This window comes from Adiantum capillus-veneris, chromosome 21 (assembly GCF_014529385.1).
Source record: "Adiantum capillus-veneris isolate H3 chromosome 21, ASM1452938v2, whole genome shotgun sequence".
Taxonomy (NCBI): Eukaryota; Viridiplantae; Streptophyta; class Polypodiopsida; order Polypodiales; family Pteridaceae; genus Adiantum; species Adiantum capillus-veneris.
In genome coordinates this window covers 3,406,260-3,432,397 of record NC_140951.1, presented here as the reverse complement: position 1 = coordinate 3,432,397, position 26,138 = coordinate 3,406,260, and the positions used below count along the sequence as shown (strand labels likewise).

The window sequence follows — 26,138 nt, the reverse complement described above, 5'->3', positions numbered from 1 at the left end:
TTCCGCTCGCATCAACAGTTTGTTGGAACGTTCTTCGATGACATGATAGTGTATTCGAAGAATGAAGAGGAGCATAGGCGTCACTTGACCATTGTGTTCGAAGAGCTGCGCAGTCATAGGTTACTTGTCAATCCTAAGAAAAGTGAATTCTTCCTCGAAGAGATCCACTTTCTGGGCCACATAGTCTCAAAGGATGGTGTTAGAATGGATCCCGCAAAGGTCGAAGCTATCAAGACATGGCCAGACTTGAAGACTGTGCACGATGTCAGAAGCTTCTTGGGATTGTGTTCCTACTATAGAAGGTTTATTAGAAATTTTGCAGAGATAGCATCGCCTCTTCACGCATTGCAAAAGAAAGAGGTCACCTTCAGATGGACCCAAAAAGAGATTTCAGCTTTTAGTCTCTTAAAGGAAAAGTTGACTTCAGATCCAGTTATTGTTTTGCCAGATCTCAGGAAGTCATTTGTGGTCCAGTGTGACACGTGTGGCAGTAGCATCGGAGCAGTGCTAATGCAAGATGGACGGGGAGTAGCTTATGAAAGCCGAATTTTGCAAGGGCCAGAGAGGACTATGCAAGTCTATGAGAAAGAGCTCTTGGCCGTGATTCATGTGCTTTCTAGCTAGAAGCACTACCTCTTAGGTGTTGATTTTGTTGTCCAAACAGATCATCAGACCTTGCGATACTTCTTGACACAGTCAAAGTTATCCGAAAAGCATATGTGACGGGCAAACATTCTTTCCATGTTCCACTTCCAGATTATGCATGTGGAAGGCAAGAAGAATGTTGTGGCTGATGCGTTATCAAGAAAGCCACAAATTTGAGCTGTGTCAATTCCTTATCATCATGAGTGAGATGACATGAAGGAACAGTATACTGCTGATGAAGATTTTGCAAGGATCTTTGATTAGTTACAAGAGGGGCAACATCACGAGCACTACCTCCTCAGAGATGGTTTTATGATGATGCATGGCTGACTTTGTGTCACTAGGCCACTGCGACATAAGGTCATGGAAGAGAGTCATGTCCCACCATATGCAGGGTATCGTGGCATTGATGCGACAGTTAAAGCGGTAGAGACATTCTTCTATTGGCCTACCTTGAGGAGAGATGTGGATGCCTTTGTGCGAGCATGCATAGTTTGCCAAAAGGTCAAGTTTGACAGGCAAAAGGCACCAGGGTTGTTACAACCACTGTCGATTCCGGATAAGCCATGGGAAAGCATTGCTATGGACTTTATCTTTGATCTTCCAAGGATGCCAACACGGAATGATGGTATATGGACCATTATCTGCAGGTTCAGCAAGCAGGCCCATTTTATCCCTGTCAGGAAGAAGATAAAATCTGATCAGATGGCACGCTTGTTCATGTACAATGTGTTTAAGTACCATGGTATGCCACAATCGATTATCAATGATCGTGATCCTCGCATGACCAGTTTGTTCAGGAGAGGATTGTTTGAGAACATGGGTACTACGCTCAAATTCTTGTCTTCGTTTCATCCACAAACTGATGGACAGTCAGAAGAGGCTAATTCTATTGTCTTAGATCTGTTGAAATGCTATGTGTTAGATAATAAGGGCAAGTGGGAACAGTATTTGCGTATGCTTGAGTATGCGTACAATAATACGGTGCATTCGTCGACTGGCAAGGCACCTTTTGAGATTGTTGAAGGCGGCAAAAAGGTTCCTCCCATTTTGCATACAAAGGACAAGATCTTTGAGGCAGATCGATATGTTGAGAACATGGATGAGATGTATAAGAAAATTAAAGTTGCCTTGGAGAAGACTCAGGCAAAGCAGAAAAAGGCTTCTGATCGTCACCAACGTGAATTGCTGTTATCACCTGGTGATTGGGTTGTGTTAAGGTTCGAAAAGGCAAGGTTAAAGAAGATGAAGGGCAAGGAACGGCTGTTTCCTAAGCTCAGCATGCGTTACTATGGGCCTTTTCAAGTGCTTGACAAGATCAGCGATGTGGCTTACAGGCTGAAATTGCCTGATGCATGGAAGATTCATAATGCGTTTCACGTGAGTCTTCTAAGACCCTTCGTGGGTGATGTGCCAGAAGATATGCCAGTTGAGGATCAGCCAGAAGTTGAGGAACTTGATGAGATCCTGGTACCTGAGCAAGTTTTGGCAGATAAGGAAGGAAAGTTAAAGGACAAGTTGCAAGACGCTATTTGGTGAAGTTCAAGAACTATCCGCCTATGGATGCAAAGTGGATGGAAGAGCATGAACTGTCAGAGTCACCAAATGTATTGCAGCTTTACCTTGAAGCCTTTGGGTTACAGCCTACTTATGCCCCAACCCAACGTGTGCAAAGGAGGGGTAATGATAGAGCTAGTACATCAAATGTACATATGAATTCAGTGCCATAGATGGAAATGGCAAAAGTATGAAGGTCTCATTAAGTCATTTGTATCTATGTATGTTACGAACTTTCTTGCGGATACATGCGATGATAAAAGAGTGTTAATAGCACAAGATCATCAATGGCGTGTATTTATGGTATGCAATCGAGGACGTTTGTGATTTCAACAGGGGGGTATGTCACGAGCACGTGGCAATTATTAACCATGTCACAAGGATGTGGCAACTGCTAACCTTGGTTGTTGGTTTCTTTCCAATGGGGTTTATTTTATTTGTTTTGAGACCCTCTTTTTGAAGTAGCAAACGGTCGGACATTGTATGGCCAATGTGAACGGTAGATTCACCCGTAGATGGGAAGTGGTCGGCACTGGAATTCGTATGGTAAGAGGATGTCTAGGCTCAGAGCAAGATCATATAGGTCCCCCCGTCGCACTTAGCAAGGTTGTGGATACTAGGAAGTGAACTCAATTAAGGCATAAAGTCAAGGTGGGACTACCAACAAAAGGTATCCGACAGTTGGGCCACATTGCACTTTCGGATGCGGTCCCAATGAGGATAGATGGTCAGAAGACCAGTGAGAGCCCAACGGAAGCATCTCCTAAAATTTAGGGAACTGCTATTTTGGGCCGTGAAATGTGTTCGCATCATTATCTCCGGTATGACTAGGGGAACACTTTATAACTCTTCCGTGAAGTCAGTTGACGCGTCGGTTGGGATATTTTTAAGCGGCGAACCCGAAACGGGAAAATGCTTGTAAATGCGCCAAGTGTCACATTTTCGTGAACTTGCCTCTTCCAGAAAAATGGGCGCTGAATTTTTAAGCTGGAAAGGCCTCATTATGCAATCTGTCACAGGTTAAGAGCTATGGAGTGCTTCCTTTCCCTCTCATGTACAGTGTGGTGCTAGGAGTGATGCCCTGCACACTACACACTGCTCTCTCTCTCCCCTACGTGCAATTATGTGATGCCCCACAAGAGGGCTCCTCATTTGACTGATGTACAGCTATGTGGGTTCATGCTTTTGTGCTGAGGCAAGAGCCTCCTTGAGCAAGAATAGGGGTAGCTAGCTGCTACTCGAAAGCAGGCATTGGTGAGGGTCATAACCTCACCATACAGGTGCAAAATCAGCGCTGTGTATGCGCTGTAATTTGACTGTTTTTCAGCCATACGGACGCCAGGACACTTGGGAATTGTGTCCCACTGGCAGACGACAGTTAGGGGACTGTTTGGGGCTGAAAACAGGGCAAAAACCAGTAAATACAGCGTGCTGAATTTACTGTTTTTGGGCAGGAATCAGAGGGTATACGCCAGTGTAAGTGAGTTCTAGCAGGGGAATTGGTTTCGCACAAGTTTTGGGGCTGTTATGCTGCTGAAATTTGGCTAAACTAATGGTATCTAGGTGGATACACGTGAAGGATTCCCAGGACCTTACCTTGTAATTTACCCTCCTAAAGAATACCGAAAGATGCGCCAATTTTGGGGCCTAGGGGTTGTCGGTGTTTGCCGGAGCATTCTAGCTTCCGAGCCGTGTGTGTGATTAAGTGTTAATTCCCGTTACAGGTCTCCTTTGCAAAGTGCTCTGTGTGTGTGTTTAAAGTAAAGAATTTCGGGTGAAAGCCAACACCTACCGCCCTACGGGCCGGTTTCATGGTTCCGTTGCCGGGACATCAATCACTTTTTCCTCAAAGAGTGAGCCTGAATTGTTTTGGGATAAAGACATAGAGTGCAGGAACGCGGGGATTACACTATGGCCGACAAGGGGAAGGGAATTATGGAAGAGGGTTCCTCTTCAAAGGACTGGTAGGAGATTCCTATGGTTTTTGAGATTGGCGAGAGCTCACGGCCACGTCAGTCTGTACCTCCTGTCAACGTGAATGTCCCTAGAGTAGTACAGGGCTTTATGACTGGAAGTTGCCGATACTTGGAAGATTCACAATGCTTTTTATGCGAGTCTCTTGCAACCCTTCAAGGGTGAGGTGCCAGCTGATGGGGAGCTTGATGAGCAACCTGAAGTGGAAGAGAGTGAGGAGATACCGTTCCGGAACAAATTTTGGCCCATAAGGAAAGAAAAGTGAAAGGTAAAGTTATTCGGCGGTTCTTAGTGAAATCGAAGAACTATTATTGGATGCGAAGTGGATGGAGGAGGAGGACCTAGCAGATACTCCTCAGATTTTGGAACTTCACCTTGAGGCTTTCGGCTTAGGTGCATCTATTTCGAAAGATCCCGTAGGTGAGCAGGGTTGAATCTGGTGTAGACGGGACTGCAGTTCTCGAACTTGAATCTGATTGATTTGTACTCTCTCATGTGATTTTGTTTGAGTGTAGGATTGAAAGACGAAATGATTGCAGCATTTCGATCTTGAGAATCTATAGAGATGATCGCAATAAGAATTAGCTAATCCGACATTAGTGAGGTTTGGGATGGATCTAAATGTGATTGCTAATTACGTTCCTAGGAATCATGCTCTTAGATCTGGAATCAATTTTTATGTAATTGATATGATGTGAATGTACACTGATTGAGTCGTCTTTGTGGAAGTGCTAGATTTGTGTTTGTCTAGTGCGTGGATACTTAGAGTTAGTGTCTATTGAACTGGTTTATGGCCTGTGTCTATTTTGCAGGCGTAATCGGGGGCGATTACAACTCTTTCAAGAGGGGGGTATGCCACAAACTGATGATGTGGCATGCAAATAAGAATCCCAATTTATGGGTACCTATCGACAGGGCCCTGAGGGACACTAGGAATTATAAAGAGCTTGCGGATTGGTGCTGTACGGAATTCTCGCAATTCACATTGAGTTGCGGATGTGGCTGCTCGTACGGATTTTCGCATATCACACTGGTTGTGCTGACGTGGCATAGCGTATGGTATTCCGCTTTTTGCGCTGCCTGCTTTTGGGAGTGTGATAACTTTTGAGTTGAAGGCTTTTCATGTATTGCTTTTCCCCAAGGCCAAGGGCCTTTAAATACGCCCCTTGGGTTCTCTCTGGCTCATTCTGTGCTAACGAGCTGGTGAGCAGAGGATTACAAAAAGAAATACCAAAAGGGGTGCCAGTCTTTGGGGCCAATCTCTCTGGGCACGGAACTACGCCGGGCTGTGCCGACTCAATTGAACCGTGAATTAAATGTGAAATATTTTTTTTTTAGAGAAAAATATCCTTCTATTAGTTAATGAAAACTACCCATAGGGCTACAACCACCTCTGCAGGAGAGGGCTACAACAATCATGATGGGGAGACTCTCCCAATGAAAAAAACAGCATATGTACAATGGGGCTAAATCAAGAGATGGGAGGAGGAAAAAGCCACATAGATGGACGATGGTGCCATCTGAGCACACCCTGGACCATGGTGAAAAAATGCCCATGACGCCAGAGTCGAAAGAATGCCTCTCTGCGCTCCTGCATGCGGTCAGAGCTGCCCTGGAGTCTCTCGAACTGTCCTCTGAGAGTATGGACCAGCTCTAACCAAAGATTCCGAACAGTCTCTGCTGGTGGTACAGGCCGAGCCTCGAAGATGCGGAAGCAGCGGGCCCGCCAGATGAACCAGTGTCAGGCTACTAATGAGCTCCCAACACCCTCTCTCTCACTGCACCACTGTTGTGGAGTAAGCTCTGTAGCAGGGTGGAGTGTAGGTCTACCCCCCTGCATCACTATCATCCTGCTGGTGGAGGATAGCTCAAACTAAAGTGCTGGGCTTGTGAGAGTAGACCAAGCAGCTGCGCCCATGTGTACTGCCAAGCTGAGGAAAGAGCTGGCATCCTACGAAGAACACGAAGCCACACCTGCTGTGCCAAAGGACAGTCCGAAAGACAATGACGCTGACTCTCCACAGGATGGTCACAAGCTGCACATATGTCCGAGAGACCACTATGTACAAGCCAACTCCCAACTGCTGTAGCTTGATGTGCAACTAGCCATTGGAACAAAGTGACTCGCCTCGGCTGTTTGGAGTCCCACAACCTCTCCCAAAAAGCTGCCAAGAACTTAGTTGGGCGACCCTCCTCCTGCCATTGAGGTGCTGCAGCATGATGAGCCTCTCTGCGCTGCCAGTATGTGACGTCCCAGTCGAATAGTGTATTGAAAGAAAGGGACGCCCGGATGGTCTGTTGAGGAGAAAGGGTCCCTCCAAAGCCACTCTCCAGGATCTTACTGTACTCGTGCCAATGGAAAGCTCTCCCAAGCCCACAGTCTCCAGTGGCCCGTCTCAAGAGTTGCTGGGTTGGGATCTATGACACAAGTCCTCCCATAGATGCCCACCACTCACATCCTCTGAAAACAGCGCTCTGCCACCTGTGGAGCATCTACTGCTACTTTGTGTAAACGTCCCTCACCCTTTAGCTCGAAAAACAGGGAGGGTATAGTCTCTGAGGAAGCCCGAACTGAGATGAGAACCTCCAGTCTCCCATCCATCTGGGTGCTGCTGACTCGAGAGGTGTGAGCCACTCAGCTGGTACTGCCTCTGAGATGTCCAGACACATGCTCTGCACCCCTCTCATGCCCCGTCTCGCTGAATGCCCTGAAGGTCCTCTGACAAGCCTGAAAACTGTAACTAGTCACCTAAAGAGCGTGTTGGACCCTCTGCCATGGGACCCCAGGAAACATGAGACCGACTACCAGCCAAGTGGCCTCTCTGAGTGCTAACCATGGGGTTCCAAACAAGGGGCTGTCTCAGGCTCTCCTCCGTGCAAGTAGGCTGACGTTGCTCCAGGCCTCGCCGCAATTGCTCCCAAGATCGGAGTAGACTCACAGCGAAGTGGTCCTCCAGTCTCCTATTCAAGCCAACTCTGCGCATCTCTTGAAAATCCAGCGAGTCGAGGGTTTCCAGGGGCCTCCAGCCTGAGGCACCCTAGCACTAAGCCGCTGAAGCAAGAACTCCTTCCAGGGCTCCTCACCTGGAAGAGGTCCTCTGACGATGAACTTCCCAAGAAGGGCTCTGCTCTGCTGTGCTGGGTCTATGATCCCCAAACCTTCCTGAGAACAAGGAAGAGTGATGACCTGCCATGCCACTTTGTCCCCGACTATTTGAGTGTCACGCCCTGACCAAAGGAAGTTCCTGATCAGCCTCTCTACCTGGCTGACACGAGAACTCGAGAAGATCCAACAAGAAGTGATGTACCACATAGTAGCCAACAACACCTGGTTGGCCACTACAACTCTGCCTGCCAGAGAAAGTCGAGCAGAGCTCCAGTGTAAAAGCTTCCTCCTGATAGACAGGAGGAGGGAAGCAATCTGTTGCTCGAGAGACAAGTCCAAGCCAACGTGATAGCCCAAGTACCAAATTGCAGTCCCTGGGGGAATCCACATGAAACCCTCTCCTGGCATCCAATCAGGCGTAGGAGCACTACCAACCGAGAAAGCCACTGTCTTTCTCCAGTTGATCAGTGCGCCAGATGGACAGCAAAATGTCTCAAGAGCCTGCTCACACCTGTGTAGGTAGGCCTCCTGTCCATCCAAGTACAAGGCTGAGTCGTCTGCGAACTCAGCGTCCATTAGCTCATCTCCCCGAATAGGGAGCGCTAAGCCACATAAACCAACCTGCTGTGAAACCAAAAACTTGCTCATTGCCTCAGCATAGAACAGAAAGAGGAAGGGGGCAAGAGGGCAGCCCTGTCTGACCGAACGTGTGAACATGAAACGATCACCTCTGCCTCCTTACTTAATTGAACTGTGAATTAAATGTGAAGTATTTTGAAGTTATTTTCTCTCAAGTGTCATGTTAGATTCCAGACTTGGGATGTCCAAGTTTGTTACAGAGAGACGACATGGCACGACGAAGTTCCGCACCCAAAAGCAATGGCCCCAAAAACTGACGCCCCTTCTCGGTATTTCTTTATTATTAAGCTTCAACAAGTACAATGTCCTGTCCTCTGTTTGGCTAGCTCCCAAGCTAATCTGGCTTGAGAAAGGCCTTGAAAAACTTATAAAGGCCCTAGCCCAAAGGAAGTGGCAGGAAAAGCATAGGTCTAAAAGCATCTCAAAGGCTGTCCTTATGCGCTGTCACGTCAGCTGCTGCCTCCGCAAATTGTGCCGCAAGACCCCGCGTTCGTTCAGCCTTTCACGTCATTAGTTCTTTACACAATTTTGGATTGCTGCTTTATTTTTAATGGTTTAGGCCCCTCGCCTGGGTTCCATAAGTTGGGAGGGTTAGGGTTTGAATTCCTAACCCCTTTGGGCCACACAAATAAGTTTTGTAAGTTGGTAAAACTTCTTTTGGCTGTTTCGCTAGGGTTAGGTCCCCTTCTGTCCTTTTAGGCCATGCAACGTCATCACTTTGTGACATGTGCGCAGGATGGATCCACGATGACGGACTAACATGCTTCCTATACGAGAACATCAAAAGCCGGGTCACAACTATGGCGCCACTGTTGAAAAGGACCCTTGACTTCTCAGATGGCCAATGGGCTCATTAAAATGACCTTGTTCAGCAGCTTGAGAGTCACAAAGTGGATCTGGTAGTATCCATGCTCGAGGAATTGAACGTTGATGATCTTGCCCACCTCTTAAGAGAAGGTAGGTCTGGAGGAGATCGCGCACTTCGCCACTGTTGGTCCGGGTGCCGATAATCTTGCAGATGATAGAAGTGACCTGAAGCCGCTCCACCTCTGCTTCAAGGCTCGCTTGATTCGTTGGTGAGAGAGCAAATCGGATGGTTGGCACTTTGGGGTTATGGGCGAGGGGGGTTGGTTAGAGTTCCTTGAGGTGGGGTAGGAGCCTCCATTTGTGTTTCAAGCTGAAGGCCAAGGAGTCGATGTCTAGGGTAATGTTGCAAACACACACCGCCACACACACTGCACTCCCCTCCACAAGAGAAGGCCAAGAGGAGGTGGGACGACTAGGGTGGGAATGCGGCAGTGGGAGGGGGGACTGCATGGAGGCGGGATGAATGGGGAAGCGTGTTGAGTAGCAGCACTTGGAGGATGGGGGTGCGAGGGCGAAAGGGCTGGGGGAAGAGGAGCGTGGGCTTCAGGGAGTGATATTCTCGTAGAGATTTGCACTTGTGTTCTATGCCATTCAGTTAATGATGTATCTTATTGCCGGGGAGTCACTCTATCGATGTGAAATCATGCACTGATTTGACAAAATCGATCCCCAAGGCTCATAGTTAAGGGCACTGCGGGCCTAAAAGCAACTGTCCAAAAGTTCCTTGCCCTCAAAAGCTATCACTAGTTAGAGTTGACACCCCAAAAAACGTCCAAATATCTGCTATGTCAGCAGAGGTATGGCTCCCATGTTTCACGTTGTCTTTCATGCCTTGTTTTGTGGTGCCTGATCCGGGCTGTCCATATAGTAGCCACGTCAGCACTCTGTTTTGTTGGGGTGGAAGTATAGTTACCCGGAACGCGGAACGGGAACGGCAACGGGATCCCCGCGGAACGGGGGAACGGCTAGGGGTCCGGAACGGGAACGTCGCGGAACGGGAGGTATAAAAAACACCCAAATAGTGCAATTTTTAGCTCCTTGTGTTTAAATACAAGGAGTATTAGAGTGCTTTGACTCTAATACTCACAAAAAACTCGTTTTGAAGACCATTCAACCTTGCTATGACTAGATGATGAGAGAGAGAGAGAGTGAGATGGAGAGGGAGAGATTTGAGAGAGTGGGAGGGAGAGGAAGAGAGCTTGAAGGCTTGAAGCCTTGAGCCTTGAGAGAGTGAGTCTTGAGAGGGAGAGATCTTGAGAGTGAGAGGGAGAGAGCTTGAGCCTTGAGGATTAGCTTGTGAAGAGAAAGGGGGAGGGGGGTGCATTTTATGAGTCCTTGAGGCCTTGCACACTTTCAAAAGAAGCCCAAACATTTACTTCAATTTTTTCAATTTTTGCCAAATTTGTTTGTAGCCGTTGGCCGTTCCAGGGGCATTCCGGAACGGTTCGGGGGCGTTTCGGAACGTTCCGGAACGGCCGTTCCGGTTTGCATTGGCCACCCGGAACGTCAGACATTCCGGGACGTTCCGGAACGTTCGGGAAGGGAACTGCCCCTCGGAACGCCGGAACGGGGGCTAGGGGGCGTTCCCCGGTAACTATGGACCGTGGAAGCATAACATATCATCACTTTCTAACATAATCCATTGTGGGATGTGGATGGGATGGGTCCCTCGCATTCTTTTAGTTGCGAATGTCTGTAGATCACTTCTCACAATTTGTTCATGCAAATAATAAATCACCCTAGATAAAAACTTAGTGATTGCTTCATAGGATTTTACACATTAAGAAGAGGATGGGGTCTAGTAGGGCCTTCAGCTTGCCATGAGATTATGTAGATGATTAAAATTTTGGAACTTAGGTGTACACCATGTGTGCAAGAATGGTGGGTGTGTAAGAGAGAGGCGTAGGAGTGGTCAAAGGATGCACTTTCCCCCAAAAAAGGAGGTGGACAATTTTATGATTTTATGAGTAGAGATCACATATTTGGAATCTACATGCTATGCTCTTTCTGTAGATATCTTACATGATACAGTTTTTCCTTGCTAGATTTTAAAATTCATTTTGGAGGGAAAATTCAAATTCAAACTAACTAGCCCATTTCCATAGGAGTGTTGAGATTTATGAACAGCCGTAATCTTTTTATTGGTAGTTCAATATTTATCAACGCTCACTATCTACCTTGAGCCATCACAATCTATTCTGTATTCTGTATAATGAAGAATGATCTTCATGATTGTGTAATGTGTGAAGCTCTCAATCATCCAACCATTATGTTTAATGGCTTCTTTTCACTGATTAGGTTGGACCACCAGTTTAGGTGCAGGAGAGTCTGATAGCAGTCTGGAATATGCTTTCTTCACAGTACGCATGGAGCTCACTGATCTTGGACAAGGTACCTCAATCCAGTACGCATGCTGTTTTTTCTCATCCAAACTGATCATTTCTTTATGTAAAATTTCTTATGGTACTTAATTTGTTCTTTGCTGGTGAATATAGATCATGTTGAGGATATTATTGGTCTGGCCTTTCAGTATATAAGAATTCTAGAGGAAACGAGACCTCAAGAGTGGATCTTTCGAGAGGTATGCAAGCTAGTCTGGCTGCATTTGTATAATCTTTGTGGAGGCATTGCTCGCTTTTTGACTTGTCTGTGTGTGTTTCAATCACTGGTCTTTCTCTGTCTCTTATCAGTTGCAAGCTGTGCGAGAGATGAATTTTCACTTTAAAGATAAGAGGGCACCTCTTGATTACGTAGTGCGGTTGGCCTGCAGCATGATGGTGAGATGTGGTCATTTTATTCATCTATGCAATTACTAATTTGTAACCTTTTTTACCCTAATATAAGAAAGCACCTGCCTGGGGGGACAACCAGACACCACCATCATACACTGATCAGAGCTGTTATTGAGCACCATAGGAGGAACATTTCAAGGCATCTTAATCATTCAGAGATACTTCTTTCTATGAGGAGATACCCCCCGAGAGAGCTTTTCTACTCATGTCTTGTATATTTTGGATGGTGGATGCATTAGCCTTTAGATTTAGTCTTTTCTCTTTTGTATTGTCATTACATGAGAGATATATTTCAATGTGTGTACCATTTTGGTCTCGTTTGCTAAATTGTCCTCTTACAGACCCTTTCTCTTTTCCAAGAATAAGATCCTTTAATTAGTTAATAAAACTGTCCATTGGGCTACAAACTGCCCCAACAAGAGGGGGGGGGCTACATCAATGTGAGGGGAGACTCTCCCAATGAAAAACCGAGATATGTACAAGGTAGGCTAAATCAAGATATGGAAAGGGGAAACAACCACATAGGTGGCTGTCGGTAGTACCATCTAGGAGCCCCATGGACCATGGTGTATAAAGACCCTTGGCGCCATAGTCGTAGAAAAGCCTCGTGAGGCTTTCGCATGCGGTCAAAGCTGCCCTGTCGCTCGCCTCTCGAACTGACCTCAAAAAGTGTGGATCAGCTCCAACCATATATCTCATACAGTCTCCATCGGGGGGATGGGACGAGAGCCTCGAAGATGCGGAAGCAACACGCTCTCCATATGAACTAGAGAGTTAGGTTGCAGATAAGCTCCCAGCAAAGCTCTCTATCATTGCTTCACTCTTGGGGCGTAAGCTCTGTGACCTGCCGAAGAGTGGGCTGGCCCTCTTGTATCACAATCATCCTGCTAGCTGAGGACATCTCAAACCGAAGTGCTGGGCCCGTGAGGGTGGACCAAGCGGCAACACCCCAAGTGTACTGACTTACTGACGACAAGGCTGGCATCACCCGAAGAATCCGAACCAAAACTTGCTGCGCCATGGGGCAGTCCCATAGACAATGCCTTTGTGACTCAAGTAGGACCGGCCGAAGAGTGGGCCGGCCCTCTTGTATCACAATCATCCTGCTAGCTGAGGACAGCTCAAACTGAAGTGCTGGGCCTCTGAGGGTGGACCAAGCGGCAACACCCCAAGTGTACTGACTTGCTGACGACAAAGCCTGCATCACCCGAAGAATCCGAAGCCAAACTTGCTGCTCCATGGGGCAATCCCATAGACAATGGCTCTGTGACTCAAGTGGAGCTCGACTGTCAGACCCTCCTCTTGCCACTGACCTGCTGCAGCACCACTGCTGCTGAGTAGGTGCCTGAGGACCACTCTGAGTGCCAGTCTGACGCTGTGGTCCCTGTCGACATCTACCACGGACCTGCTGCCATCCCTCCTCCACTGGAGCCCCAGGCTCAGAGGGTGGCTCTGCCTGGCTGTGTCTGCTGGCCAGCCCTTGCAGGCTGGGGTTGAGGCTGTGGTGTAGGTCGAGTCCTCCTCCGTGGACAGTCCTTCGCTAGATGGCCCATCTGTCGACAAATGAAGCACTGGTTCGGGAGGCCCGATTACTCCACACTCTGTCTGAAGAAACCCCCACTCACCCGAGGCAGAATGATAACCTTCGGGAGCGTGTGAGTGTCTCTGACCAAAACGCGAACTGAGGGAATGCCAGCCGCCTTGGCAGCTACTGAGGCTGCCCTGCGAGGTGTCTCCAAGACAGTCCCAATAGCTGAGCCTATCCTGGACAGAAGTGGTAAGTACTCCCTCCGCAAACCCGGAAAGCAGACAGCGATGGGGATGTTTGCCTCCTCTACTAGAACATCCGAAGCAGGGTCGAAACCATGTCTCCACTGTCGAAAGTGGGCACGTGCTGCTCGGATGGTTAGTGGACTCATGGCGATGACCTTGGACGCCATCTCGGAGGTCTTAAACTCGATCTGGTAGTAACCGCGTCCGAGTATCTGTACGTCCAAGATCCTGCACACCTCTGCGAGAAGGCGGGCCTGGAGAAGGTCACGCAGCTCTCCTCTGCTAGGTCGAGTGCCGAGAATCTTGCAGATGACAAAAGTCGTCTGCAATCACTCTATCTCTGCGGCTAGGCTCGCTTGCTCTGTTGGCGAAAGAGCAAGTCGAATGGTGGGCTTAGCGGGGTCGGGCGAGGGGGCTTCGAACGAGTCCCTCTGTGGCGGAGCTAGAGACTCCATCTGTGTCTACTGCTGTGGCAGAAGAACGGACGGTGGGGAGAAACGCAAATAGGTGCGCTTAGCACTGCCCAAAGAGGTCAATGCGGCTCAATCCAAAGTGCAGAAAACCTCGGGGGAACAAGGAGATCGGGCGGGGGGGGTGTAAAGGCGGGAGCTGCAAGTAGCGGGCGGGCGAGCAGGGGCAGTGGGCGGGCAGCGCGAGCAGGGATAGCGGGGGGGGGGGGCAGGAGGTTGCGCAGGGAGCGGGGGGGGGATCTGCGCAGCAAGGGGGGGTGTCGAACAACAGCAGCGAGCGCTCAGGCACGGATTTCCAAGACTCATTCTCTTCCTCTCCATGTTTGCTTCTATAGCCTTTATTCCTGCTTTCTTAGCAGTGCTCTGTGAACACAAAGCCAATGGTGTTGAGAGAGAAAACGAATCTGTGTGTGTGTGTGTGGATTTACAAAAAAGTGGATGCTTCCATTGGGCGGGGATTGGACTTTCACTGAATGCTCCTATCTCTTGCCCCGCCCAGCAAAGGTCGTGTGAGTGTACGGTTATGCTTCAAAAATTTGGCAATTAGAAGTTTTAGGTAGAACTTCAGATGAAGAGTGTCCGTGCGCACGCGTGTGTATGTGTACAAAAACAACAGTCCCACAAGGGTGACCCCCATCCATAAAGGTGACCCCCATTGCACGTCTTCCAACTGCGACGCTAGACGCCTCATATGTAATTTTTTGGCAACTCCATGTGCGAAGCAAGGGCGTAGAGCTCGACGGTGTCCTCTCTTCATAGTAGAGCTTCTATTTGTTCTCCACCTTCTTCGTCTGTGGGTTTGTATGGTGAAGCTGGTCATTTTGACTTGTAAGCAGTATGATTATTTGGTTCTTTTCATGGCAATTTAAGTTCTTAAGACATAATAGTATACTATAAATAAATTTCATGGTTTTTTTTTAAGTAAATAGTTTCAGCTGGTACCCCCTATTTGGCTCCCTAAACAATAAAATCATCATCTTCATGCGAATCATCATGCTTGTGAGAAATCGCATCTTGATCATGCATATCATCATGCTTGTCAGTGTCATCCAAATTATCGTGCTCATCATTATCATTCAAATCATCATGCAAATCCTGTATCATGCTGCGGAGAAGAAGAGATTGAGAGAGTCTCCTTTTCTCGAATATGTGCAAACTGCGCCTGTATAATAGAAAAGAGTCGCAAGAACTCTTTCATGTGTTGGTCGATTTGTTCTTGTCTTGCTTTGTTCTCGCGGTCATATTCTGCTTGTCTTTCGGTGTTCTCGCGATCAAATTGTGCTTCTCTTTCTTTGTTCTCGCGATCCAATTTGGCTTGACTTTCTTTTTCTTCCAAGTCGTACTGACGCTCTATGACTGCCATTTCTTCTTCGTAGGCCTTTCTTTCTGCTTCTCTTTCTTCGCGTTCTAACTTTCTTTCCATAAACAACTGCTTCAACTCCTCCATAGGAGTTAGTGCAATCCTTGGCGTAGATGGGGAAGGGGGAGGGTCGGAAAAACCTCCTGGTGGGGAAAATTCTTCTTCGCCTCTCTCATGCTCATCACCTCCAAGTGAAGTATCCATTCCGCTTCGAGTGATGACCATTCTGAAGTCGTGGGTTCTTGTGGTCTTGGGTTCTTAAGTTCACGAGGTACTTGGGTTCTTGGGGGTCTTGAGTTCTTGCGTTCTTGAGGGTCTTGAGGTTCTTGAGGTTTTCTTTCTCTTGCAATCTGTGTTTGAGAAGGATCTTCTCTTCACTCGAGTTCTGCTCTTTTCTGCGGGCGCACCCCTCGGCGGCCTTGCGCTCACTCCAAGCCTGCAAGGTAGGATCAACACGTACGTCCGGATCCATACCGTACCGTACGGTTGATCCGTACGGATCCGTACCGTACGGATCGATCCGTACGGTGCTGTTTTTTTTATTTTTATTTTTTTGCCCCTTTTCCAACGTGAGGGTTTCGCTAGGCCCAGGCGACCAATTTTTGGGGCTTATTTTTAAGGCGCTTACATTGAGCAGTAACAAATTGTAGAGAACCAGTAACCAGTCACTACAAAGAAACAATGTGTAGGTAAAGTCTCTCTCTCTCTCTCTCTCTCTCTCTCTCTCTCTCTCTCTCTTCTCCAAGTTCTTCTTGCAGGCTCCGGGGCTCCCTCTCTCTCTCTCTCTATTTGTTTCTCTCACTCGTGTCACGTGTCTGTCTTATTGTTTGCGACAGATTCATCATGCCTAAGCCATGCAACCCGTACCGGAAGGAGCATACCAATGTCATCCTCATTATCAACACTCCAGGCCAAGCAGGTTCCAGCACTTGACGATGGCAATGCAAGTACTGTAATTTTGAGCTCACGAGTACAATTTCTCGTGTCGTCAAGCATGTGACAGGCATTGGCACGACCAACAATTGTGGAGGGTGCAAAAAGGTTCCACAGGATATTAGGGACAAGCTGATTGCGGAGAATTTTCCGGAAGTACCAACACCAAAAAAAAATACAGATAGCCAGCACACACAGGATGCTCTTCATGATGCTCTTATTGGGGATTTTAGTGGTTCATCTTCCGAGGTTCAAGAGGATCATCCCACTGCTGGTTCTAGTAGAAAGAGGGCTCGAGTTGTGCAGGAGGAGGAAGATCGAGGTGATATGGATGTGATGCACGTAGGCAAAGCACCTTGCCTTCGTGTGTGAACTCTCTTTCTTGGGTGAAGGAGCGTCAAAAGGTGGCTGAGATGGAAATTGTGCGTATTCTCATTGAGTGCAACATCTCCTTCAATGTTTTGAGGACTGAGCAATGGAAGAGGATGGTCCGGGCTATAGATGATGTTTGTTGGTCACACAGATTCATGGTCAGGGGTGGAATATAAGAAGATGTGCACTACAATGCTTGATGAGCAGAAGGCTTTGATAGATAAGGCTTTGGTCCCGGTCAAGGCCGGTTGGCAGCAGTTTGGGTGCACCATCATATCAGATGGTTGGAGTGATGTTCGTAGGCGGCACATCATTAATATTCTTGTGTCGTCTTGTCTTGGCACATACTTCTTGCGTGCTGTGGATGCAGGGAAGGCCGGAGAGCGCATCAATGGTGAGTTTATCTTTGGGCACATCAAGAAAGCTATTGATGAGGTTGGGAAGGATAATGTGGTACAGGTTGTGACTGACAATGCCTCAAATTGTAAACTTATGGGTGAAATGGTCGAGGCAGCTTACTCTCGGATTTCTTGGACTCCATGTGCTGCGCATTGTCTTGACTTAATTATGGAGGATATAGGCAAGTTGCCTTGGGTATTGCCTATTGTTACAGATGCCACTAAGATGACCACCTTTTTCCGCAAGAAACATCAAGCTTTAGCTATCTTCAGGAGCCACAGTACACTTGATATGGTGCCACCCTCAAAGACCAGATTTGCTTATATGTATTTAGTGCTACAGAGACTCTTCAAATTGAGGGATCCACTTCTCCATACAGTCGTGGACCCGAAGTGGAGATTGATGCATCACTCGCAGACTGAGCCCACTAAATACATACAGCGACGGGTGCTCGATGAGTCCTTTTGGACACAGGTTCAGAGTTTGACAGTGGCATTGTAGCCAGTGTATGTGCTTCTTCGAGTCACAGACATGGAGGGCTCTACATTGGTCCTAGTCTATCATCTCTTCATGGAGAGGAAGAGACACCTTACAGAGTGCGTGTCTCTGACACAGAGCTGGTAAGTACTTGTCTTTTGAAATCTTCTAGTAGACTTGTTGTCATTTGAATTTGCCAATTCAACTTTGTTTTATTGCTGAAAATTTCAGCCGAGATAACATCATGGCCATTGTAGAAAGGAGATGGACTTTCATGAGTCGTCCCATTCACGGGATGGCTGCATTGCTTCATCCTTTCTACAAGACGCCAGAGCTTTTCTATGAGAGGACTCTCTTAAAGCTCAAGGATGATTACATCAATATGATGTACCACATTGACGATCAGCTGGAGATTGATGCAGAGATGATCAGCTTCATGAACAATCTAGGACCATCCTTTGCTAGAGCTGTGGTGTTGAGGCCAGAGGCTACCAAGTTTCCTCTTACATGGTGGCAGAATTATGGGAGACAAGGTCTTTCAACGCTTACACATCTGGCTTTACGAGTACTTTCACAGCTAAATGAGAATCTTGAGACTTACAGTTTTTGTACAATGTACTTAGTACTTACTATTGCCATATATTAAATCTCAATGCTCATTGTTGTAGGATTGCTCGGCTGGTGCATGCGAGCACAACTAGAGCGCTTATTCCTTGATACATACGAAGATCCGCAATCGTCTCAGCACTTCTCAACTAGAGAAGTTAGTCTATTGCCGAGCTCGAAGAGAGAGCATTCATAAAGGGAAGCTACCTATTCGTTCTTCTCGGAAACGGGCAAACGAGGTTGTTTGTCTCATTGAGGCTTCGACAGAGGCAGTAGAGGATGATCTACATGTGGCACAGGTGTCCGTGATGGCAGAGCCAGAGTACGACGAAGAGGGAAATGTCCTGACGGATGGGGACTTGGTCTCTTCAAGAGAGTCTTCATCTGCATCTGATGATGACTTTTGAGGATGGGGCCATCACATGGATGATGGGCTAGCTTTGAGCTAGCTATGTAGTGCTTTCTACTACTATATAGACAGACTTTTTGAGTAGGATGCTTTCATTTATGATGGCTGATGAGCCTTTTGTTATGGCGTGGGCCTTGTAGGCTATCACGTATGGTACTTTGTCATTTGATGTTTTCAGCATTGGTGTGTTCATTGTTATTTCAGATCTCATTTGACTCTTGAGCCTTGATGTTCTTGTTCAATTATCAATGTCGTCTTAACTTTTAAGTCTCTTGCAGTAGTTACACAGTATGTGGTTGTCTTGTAAAACATGTCTTTGAATGTCTCTATAAGTTGTTGGCTTCTCTCTTGATTTATATTGGAAAAGTCCTAGAAAATGTAGTATTTTGCGGTTTTTTTACAAGAGTACGTATTTTTACGTACATAAAATTTTTTCCTGTTCGGAACAACGTACAGTACGTACATATACGCCACGTACAATACGTTTGGTACCGCCTTTCACCAAGGTTGCTTTTTCCCACCTTACGTCGACTGGCAGGCCGCTAAGTGCACGGTCCGCTCTCAATGAGTGAAAAGAGACACAAGGGGAGGCTGGACAAGCCCTTCTTTCTTTGGATTCCTGTCACTCTTCAAAAACACGATTAGGAATCGACACGCCCAAGCGAACTTGGGTTCGTGCGACCGCAACAAGCAAAAAAAATCTTGTGATTCTTGTGGTTCTTTCCTTGAGTGATACATAACACTACCAAAGCTCTGATACCAATGTTAGTTGCAGCGGAATGAATGTTTGCGCTTTGCTCAAGATGAGTGCTCCGAACTGTGCTCAAGGTTTCTTTTGTTCTTATGGAAGGTAGAGCCTTCCGTTCTTAATGAGAGAATGCTATGATCACAAACAAAGTGAATGGACACGTGCGTGCAAGTGATGAGACTGACAGATAGAGAGAGAAGAGAGATACGACAACAAAGACGTTGTAAAACCCTCCTCCGAAGGCCCCACTCTTGTCGGTGAGAGTGGTCTACTTATGATTGCACAAACTGGTACAACTGAATGCAAGTGATTGATGCAAGTCTAGGCTATGTCGACCATGATGACGGGGATGACGAAGTCAACCTAAGGGCTCAAATCTGCAATCTTTTTGCTGCTGTCCAAAAACGCTATGGGCTGAAATTTGCGACTAGTCCAAAAACGCTGATTTGGGGGCTGTTTTCGGTGGTCTTTGACGCTGAAAATCTGCAGGTTTAGGGCTGAAAACTGAGGTTCTTCAAGGCTGAAAACTGATGGTCTTTCCGGGCTGAATCTGCTACTTCTTTAGGCTTAATCTTGCTGGTCTTTTAGGGTTGAACTTAAAGGTCTTTTTCTGCTGCAAATCGCTGCATTGCTGAATCTGCAAAGGCTGAAGTTCTTCAAAAAATGCTAGAGCAGCTGATGTCAAAAACGCTAGCTTGTCTGCTTCTTCTGCTGGCGATGGATGGTGATGCAAAACGCTAGTGGCTGGGGTCTTGTGGCGATGGTGTGATGATACAAAAATGCCGGACTGAGATGCTTTCCAAAAACGCTAGTGGAAGGGGGATCTGCTGCTTGGAGGGAAGGTCCACCAAGGGGTCTTGCTGAGAAGTTGCTTGCTGAGCTTGGCTCCTGTTGCCTCTTCTGCCAAATAGGGCTAGCTCTAGTTTGCTTATATACAAACTTAGCAAAATTGCCCTACCTACTTTCCAACAAAAGTCACTTAAAAATATTAAGTGAAAAATGTCAAAAATAGGTAAAATAGGCTAAATGCACTGGAAAATTCCCCTGATGGATTCTGGTGGGAATACTTATGATCATGCTGTGTGCAACCAGAGGATATGCATCTACACTAAGTGACTAGGCATGCACGGTCTGCGAATAGACTCACATAAGTGCCAGATCACTTCTAAATCTAGATTGACTGGACTGATTGAACCGTGATCATGGTGTAGCTTGTCCACGGACACATAGGGTTGGATGTGTCACGTGACACCAAAGGGTTCCATGTAAGAGGTTGTCTCAAGGGTTCGTCTTATGCATGTGGGCTGGTGCTGCTCAAGTCCTCGCCTCAGCTGATCCCAAGACTGAAGTAAGCTCAATGCAAAACGGTCCTCCCATCTCTTGCTCAGGCCCACTCTTCGCATCTCTGTGAAAATCCAACAGGTGGAGGGGCTCCAAGGGCCTCTTGTTTGTGGAACTTTGCCTCTGATCCTATGTAGCAAGAGCTCTTTTGAGGGCTCCTTTCCTATAAGAAGACCCCTGACAATGAACTTCCCAAGGAAGGCTCTACTCTTGTTGTGCTGGATCAATGATACCCAGTCCCCCCTAAGAGCAAGGTAAGGTGATGACTTGCCAGGAGACTTTGGCGCGAGCTGACCGCATCTCTCCCTGTCCAAAAAGTTCCTTATCAGCCTCTCTATCCGGCTGATACAAGAACTCGAAGGGATCAAACAAGATGTGATGCACCACATGGTGGCCAAAAGCACGTTGTTGGCCACAACAACCTTGCTAGCAAGAGAGAGCCTCACCAAGATAGTGTAAAAGCTTCCTTCCAATGGCTAGGAGGAGGGGGGCAATCTGCTGCTCTGGTGACAAGTCCAAGCCTGACCTAGCAGCCCAAGTAGCGAACATGCGTCCTTGGAGGGATCCAACGAAAACCTTCGCCAGACATCTAGTTAGGTGTGGGAGCATCACCAACCCAAAAAGCAACTGTCTTTGGCCAATTGATCAATGATCCGGACGCACAAGAAAACACCTTTAGAGCCTACTCACACGTGTGCAAATTGCCTTCACAGCCCTCGAAAACATTCTTGAGTTATGAGCAAACTGAGTGTCTAGAAGCTCCTCTCCCCGAATGGGTAACTATAGGCCACGCAAACCAACCTCCTGTGAGACCAGAAATTTGCTCATTGGCTCTATGTAGAAAAGAAATAGAAAGGAGTCAAGAGGCCAGCCGTGCTGTACTGGGCGTGTAAGCATGAAGCGTCCGCCTCGACCTCCTGCTAGCAAAACTTGACTGTGAGCACATCTGTAGAGAGGAGACACCCCTCTAATCCAAGCATCTGAAAAACCCATCTTGCGCAAATTGCCCTCCAAGAAGTCCTAGTCCACTTTGTCGTAGGCCTTGTCAAAATCGAGGAGCACCCCAACATCCTCTCCTCGCAGGCGGGCGAGGGCAGTCACCTCTCAAAAGGTGAAGATGTTGTCAAGGATCCTACGCTCCTTGACAAAGCGTGTCGGAGTCTCATGTATGATGCTCTCAAGTAGTGGATGAATTCTCAAACTCAGAGCCTTTGCAAGAATTTTGTAGGCTGAGTTGAGGATGGTGACGGGTCGCCATTGTCGAATCTCATGAGGAGATCCCCCCTCCTAGGGGATGAGGTAGATCAAACCCTTACCCATGCTAGAGGCATCTCCCTAGTGTGCAAAGTGTGCTGGTATGCACTACAAAGGTTTTGTCCAAGCACCTTCCAGTACTCCAAGAAAAAGTTGCGAGTCAAACCATCCTCTCCTAGGCAACTACCCCAAGGGAGAGCTCTGAGAGCCTCCTGAAGGTCCTCTGGCAGGAGAGACCTCTCAAGCATCTGTCACATCCACTCTGTGACGAGGCAAGGCATCTGTGTCCACACCTACTCCCTACATGCATCCTTGCGCTCTGACTGCGGCTCAGTTGAGAGCAGCTCTCACGAGAAGTCAATAGCTATTGCCTGTGTCCTCAGGCTCTAATGCAACCGTCCTATCCTGTCTTCTCAACTGGTGAATACTGGTTTGTGCATGGAGAGGACCCGCCATCTCAAAACACTCTCCAGTAACTTTGTCGCCTGTCTGGTCCATTGAGAGGCCCGTCGGTGGTAGGCAAACTCATGGCGTTGCTCCTCAATGGTGATTAGCTTCTGTCGAGCCTGTTGCATATGGTCCTCCATCCAGGGACTACTTTGATGCCGTTCGTGCGTCCTCTGTATGGAGGCAATGCCCGGACGTAGTCGCTTCTCCTCCTCTCGAGCCGCAGCGAATTGTGCTGTCGACTCCTGGAGAAAGAAGTGACTAAGCTCCCTGAGGGCATTGGCTACTCTAACAACAACGTTCCCTTGAGTATCGAGACTCTCAGTCCACAACAACATAGCCACCTGCTCTCTGAGCTCTTTAACTAGCAAAATCCTCTTAGGGATGCGTAACATGACACTGCAACTCTTTTGCCTATTAACTAGAGTAAGGATAACTAGCGCGTGGTGGTCAGAGAACGTAGTCCCTGCCAAAAGGCAAATTGAACCAAGTCACAAATGTGCTCACTAGCATTGAAGTGATCTATGCTGGATATATTCACTCCATCTACTTTGCAGCCGAACCTAAACAAGGGGAGGTTGTTTGAGGGCCGTGCAAAGCCAGCATGGTGCCAAAAATCCGAAATCCTCAAGGTCATACATAGCTGTTCCAAAGCAGCCAATTCAACTCCATGTATAGTAGCATGACTGTCTCCAACCTTGTCTGAGGGGTCCTCAAGCATCTTGAAACCCCCCCCCCCCCAAATACACCACTGCTCTGCATGGGGTAGGGACTCCACCAAATGCGACAAAATTCAGCCCGTGCACTTGCATGGTTGGGGGCATAAATGCTCAGAAAACTCACAAGGCAGCCATGTAACCACATAGTAACCCACTGGGTCCTGCCTGGCACAGTGATGCTGTCACCAGGAGGTGTATTTTTCCTGTTGCCTTCTCTAAATATGTACTACATATTTATTTTTTCTTTTATTTTTACTTGTTCTCCCCGGAACCTTTGAAAAGGTGTAAGTGGACATTGCATGGCCAGTGTGAAACGGCTGCGGGCTGCGGCCAAACGGATTTCTCACATCAGGACTCTAGGTCGGTCAGTCTGAGACTGGTCGGCGGGCTAGTTAGCACTGAATTCTCCATATGGAATTTGGGCCACTCGGCTAGTCACTTATAACTTTCTAAGTTAGCGGGAACTAGAGAATTAACTCAAAAGGGGCAAACTGGACACATGGCGGCTCCAGGTGAATTTATCAGATTTAGCATGAAGAGGGGGGCGCCCAATCTGAGAGTAGAGGTTGAATTCTACTCATAGTGACCTATAGTGTGTGTATGAGTAGTGGGTGCAGCTGTACAACTTTAATGGAAAGCTTGCCTTCTCCTTTGTCTCATGTAGCGTGATGATATGCTCTCGTGCATCTCTCTCTCCCTTTGCACATATCGTAATGTCCCACTAGTTGGGCTATTCAGATGATCATGTACAGTTCTGTGGGTTTTATGCGCGTTTGCTAAGGCAAGAGCCTTCTGAACAGGAACCGGAGTAGCTAATTGTTAATCCCCCACAGGTACGCATAGCCCCATCGCGAAGAAACACGAACTTGGAGAGTTTTCTCGCGTGAAAACTCCTTCAAATCACAAGGCAACTGTCCCATTGTGTGCGAGAGGTCTTGGGGAGCGTGTTGATGCGATAGCTCCGTTCGAAACGACCCAAAATAGAGAAATTCAGTCTGCTGTGTAAAATTGCAGGTTTAGGGTTCTGCTCCTAAAGTGCCCGAAAACTTCACAGAAGCTTTGGGAAAGCTAGAGTGTGGTTGTAGAGGAGTTTGTAGAGGCTGTAACAGTGAAAACACCAGCCCATATAAAAACTCCAGAATTGCATGGGAAATGAAATCACCCCTGACTGGTACTTTTGGTCTCTATAGGTTATAGAGCCGTCATGCTATCGAAATTGGGCCAAATTCAGAAATTACAGTCGTAGACAGGTTTGGACAGCTTGTAAAGTTGCCTGGGGATTTCCCATCTCAATCAAATAAAGAAATACCACAAGGGGCGCCAGTCTTTGGGGCCAACAGGGTGTCGGTCATCATTGCGTAGGGCATTCTAGCTGCTGGACGCAAGTGTCGAGTCTCTCTCTTTTCCATCAATACTCTGTGTGTAATTAACAGGTTGTAGATTTGGGACCGCCCTTTACTGTGTATTGGCTGGTTTTATGGTTCTATCGACAGGATAAGACACTTTTTCCTCAAGAGTGCGCTGTGTATTGTTGTAACTTGTGGGTGAAAGGATACAAAGTTAAGCGCTATGGCAGAAAGGAGAGATGAGGTTTCTGAAAAGGAAGCATCCTCTTACAGTGGGCAGGAGGAGCAAAGGGTTCTTGACAAAGGGAAGCAACCCATGGAGCCGGAGGATGAGGATCTTATGTTCAAAGCTCGGTTCTTGAAGATCATGGATATCTTCGAGCAAATGGTTCAGAATCCGAAGTTACAGGAGTACTTACAGGCTCCTAAACGGGATGTCTCTTCCCTACCACGTGAAAAAGAGGGTTCACATGCAGAGGGGTCTCATGACACTCATGGAAAGGCTCCTATGGAAGAGCAGCAGCAGGTGGTGAAGACATCCAATGTGTCTACAGGTCCAAAGGAACATGTGGTATCTGGACATGAGGCTGTGAATGGTCAAGGCAGTAATGAACAGGCTGTTCGACAGACCATTCCACCGCTTACTTCATATCCTAGTTACTTTGGTGGTGGTTCAATGTTTCAGGCTATGGTTGGTCCATCCACATGTTTACTAGGTTACATACCAAGAAATGTGTTTGGGGCAACGCAACCAGGTGCGGTTAACCCTATGTACGGGAACATAGATGTTCAACCAGGTTTTTAGGGTACCTATGGCAATTTTGGGATGCTTGGAACTCATTTTGGCATGGCTGGTTTATGATAGCAAAATACTCAGAATGCAAATAACACTGGCAAAACGGGTGATATTAGTGCCGGAATGCTTAACGGAGAAGTACCACTTCTTAAAGCACCTGTTGATGATAATGTGGCTACTACGAGCCAGCCAAAGGAATACAAGGAAGGCTGGGCAGCCGTGAAGTTCGACACTTTTAATGGCACACATGACAAAATGAAGGCCTTGACCTTCATACAGCAGTTTGATGCGGCATATGCAGGTGGAAAGTTCAGAATCTTCCAAGATACACAAGGCTACCACCTTTTTGAAGGGTAATGTGTTGAGATGGTGGACCACATTGTTAAATCAGGGCCAAGCACCTACTACAAGGGTCCAGTTTAAACAGATATTTGCTCCCGTGTGGCTTACAAACACTTTCGAGGTGGATGTGATCACGGCTTGGTATGATTTGAATGCGTCAAATTGTGCAGATCTTGAAGAGTACAATCAGAAATTTTGGGATGCCTTGTTACCCATAAGCTCTTACAGGTTTGTATCATTGACAAAACAGATTGAAAGGTACTGTTGTGGATTGCCAAATAAAATGAGGGACTACTGTACGAAGGCCAATGTCATCAACATTATGCAGTTCATTGAGAATGCGACAATGGCCAATAACTTGTTGCAAGGTAAATCCAGTGGATTTAAAGGCAGCCACAAGGAGTCCTAGGGCAAGCAATTTTCAGCCAAGGGCAATGTCACAACAAGTCTCATTGTTGTACCACCTTTCAAGAAGAAGCCTTTCGGAGGACAGAGGCAGTTTAAATCTTCTTCTAGGCAAAGCCAAGGGAAGAAAAGGCATCTTTTTGCAAGACATTTGAGGAGAGGAAAGCTCTAAGAGAGGCCAAGAAATACTACATTTGTGAAGAGGAGGGACATTTTGCTAATGAATGCCCACAGAGGAAGTCACAGGATAAGGATGACAAGTCAGAGCATAAAGGGAGGAAGCCAAAACCCAATGCAGGACTTGTCCTAGATTTGGTTGGTGACCAGCCAAACATAGATGCCACGGAATTGTGCAGAGCTT

General features: G+C 47.2%; 1 protein-coding gene across 1 annotated transcript in view; it reads left to right on the top strand.

Annotated features, from left to right (window-relative positions):
- LOC147430469 (insulin-degrading enzyme-like 1, peroxisomal) overlaps nt 1–26,138 on the top strand; it is a 211,002-nt gene that overhangs the window by 80,537 nt on the left and 104,327 nt on the right. Inside the window, exons 11-13 of the mRNA XM_086493095.1 lie at nt 11,087–11,179; nt 11,284–11,369; nt 11,479–11,565. Coding sequence (XP_086349221.1) covers nt 11,087–11,179; nt 11,284–11,369; nt 11,479–11,565 — 266 coding nt within the window. The remainder of the gene's footprint in view (nt 1–11,086; nt 11,180–11,283; nt 11,370–11,478; nt 11,566–26,138) is intronic.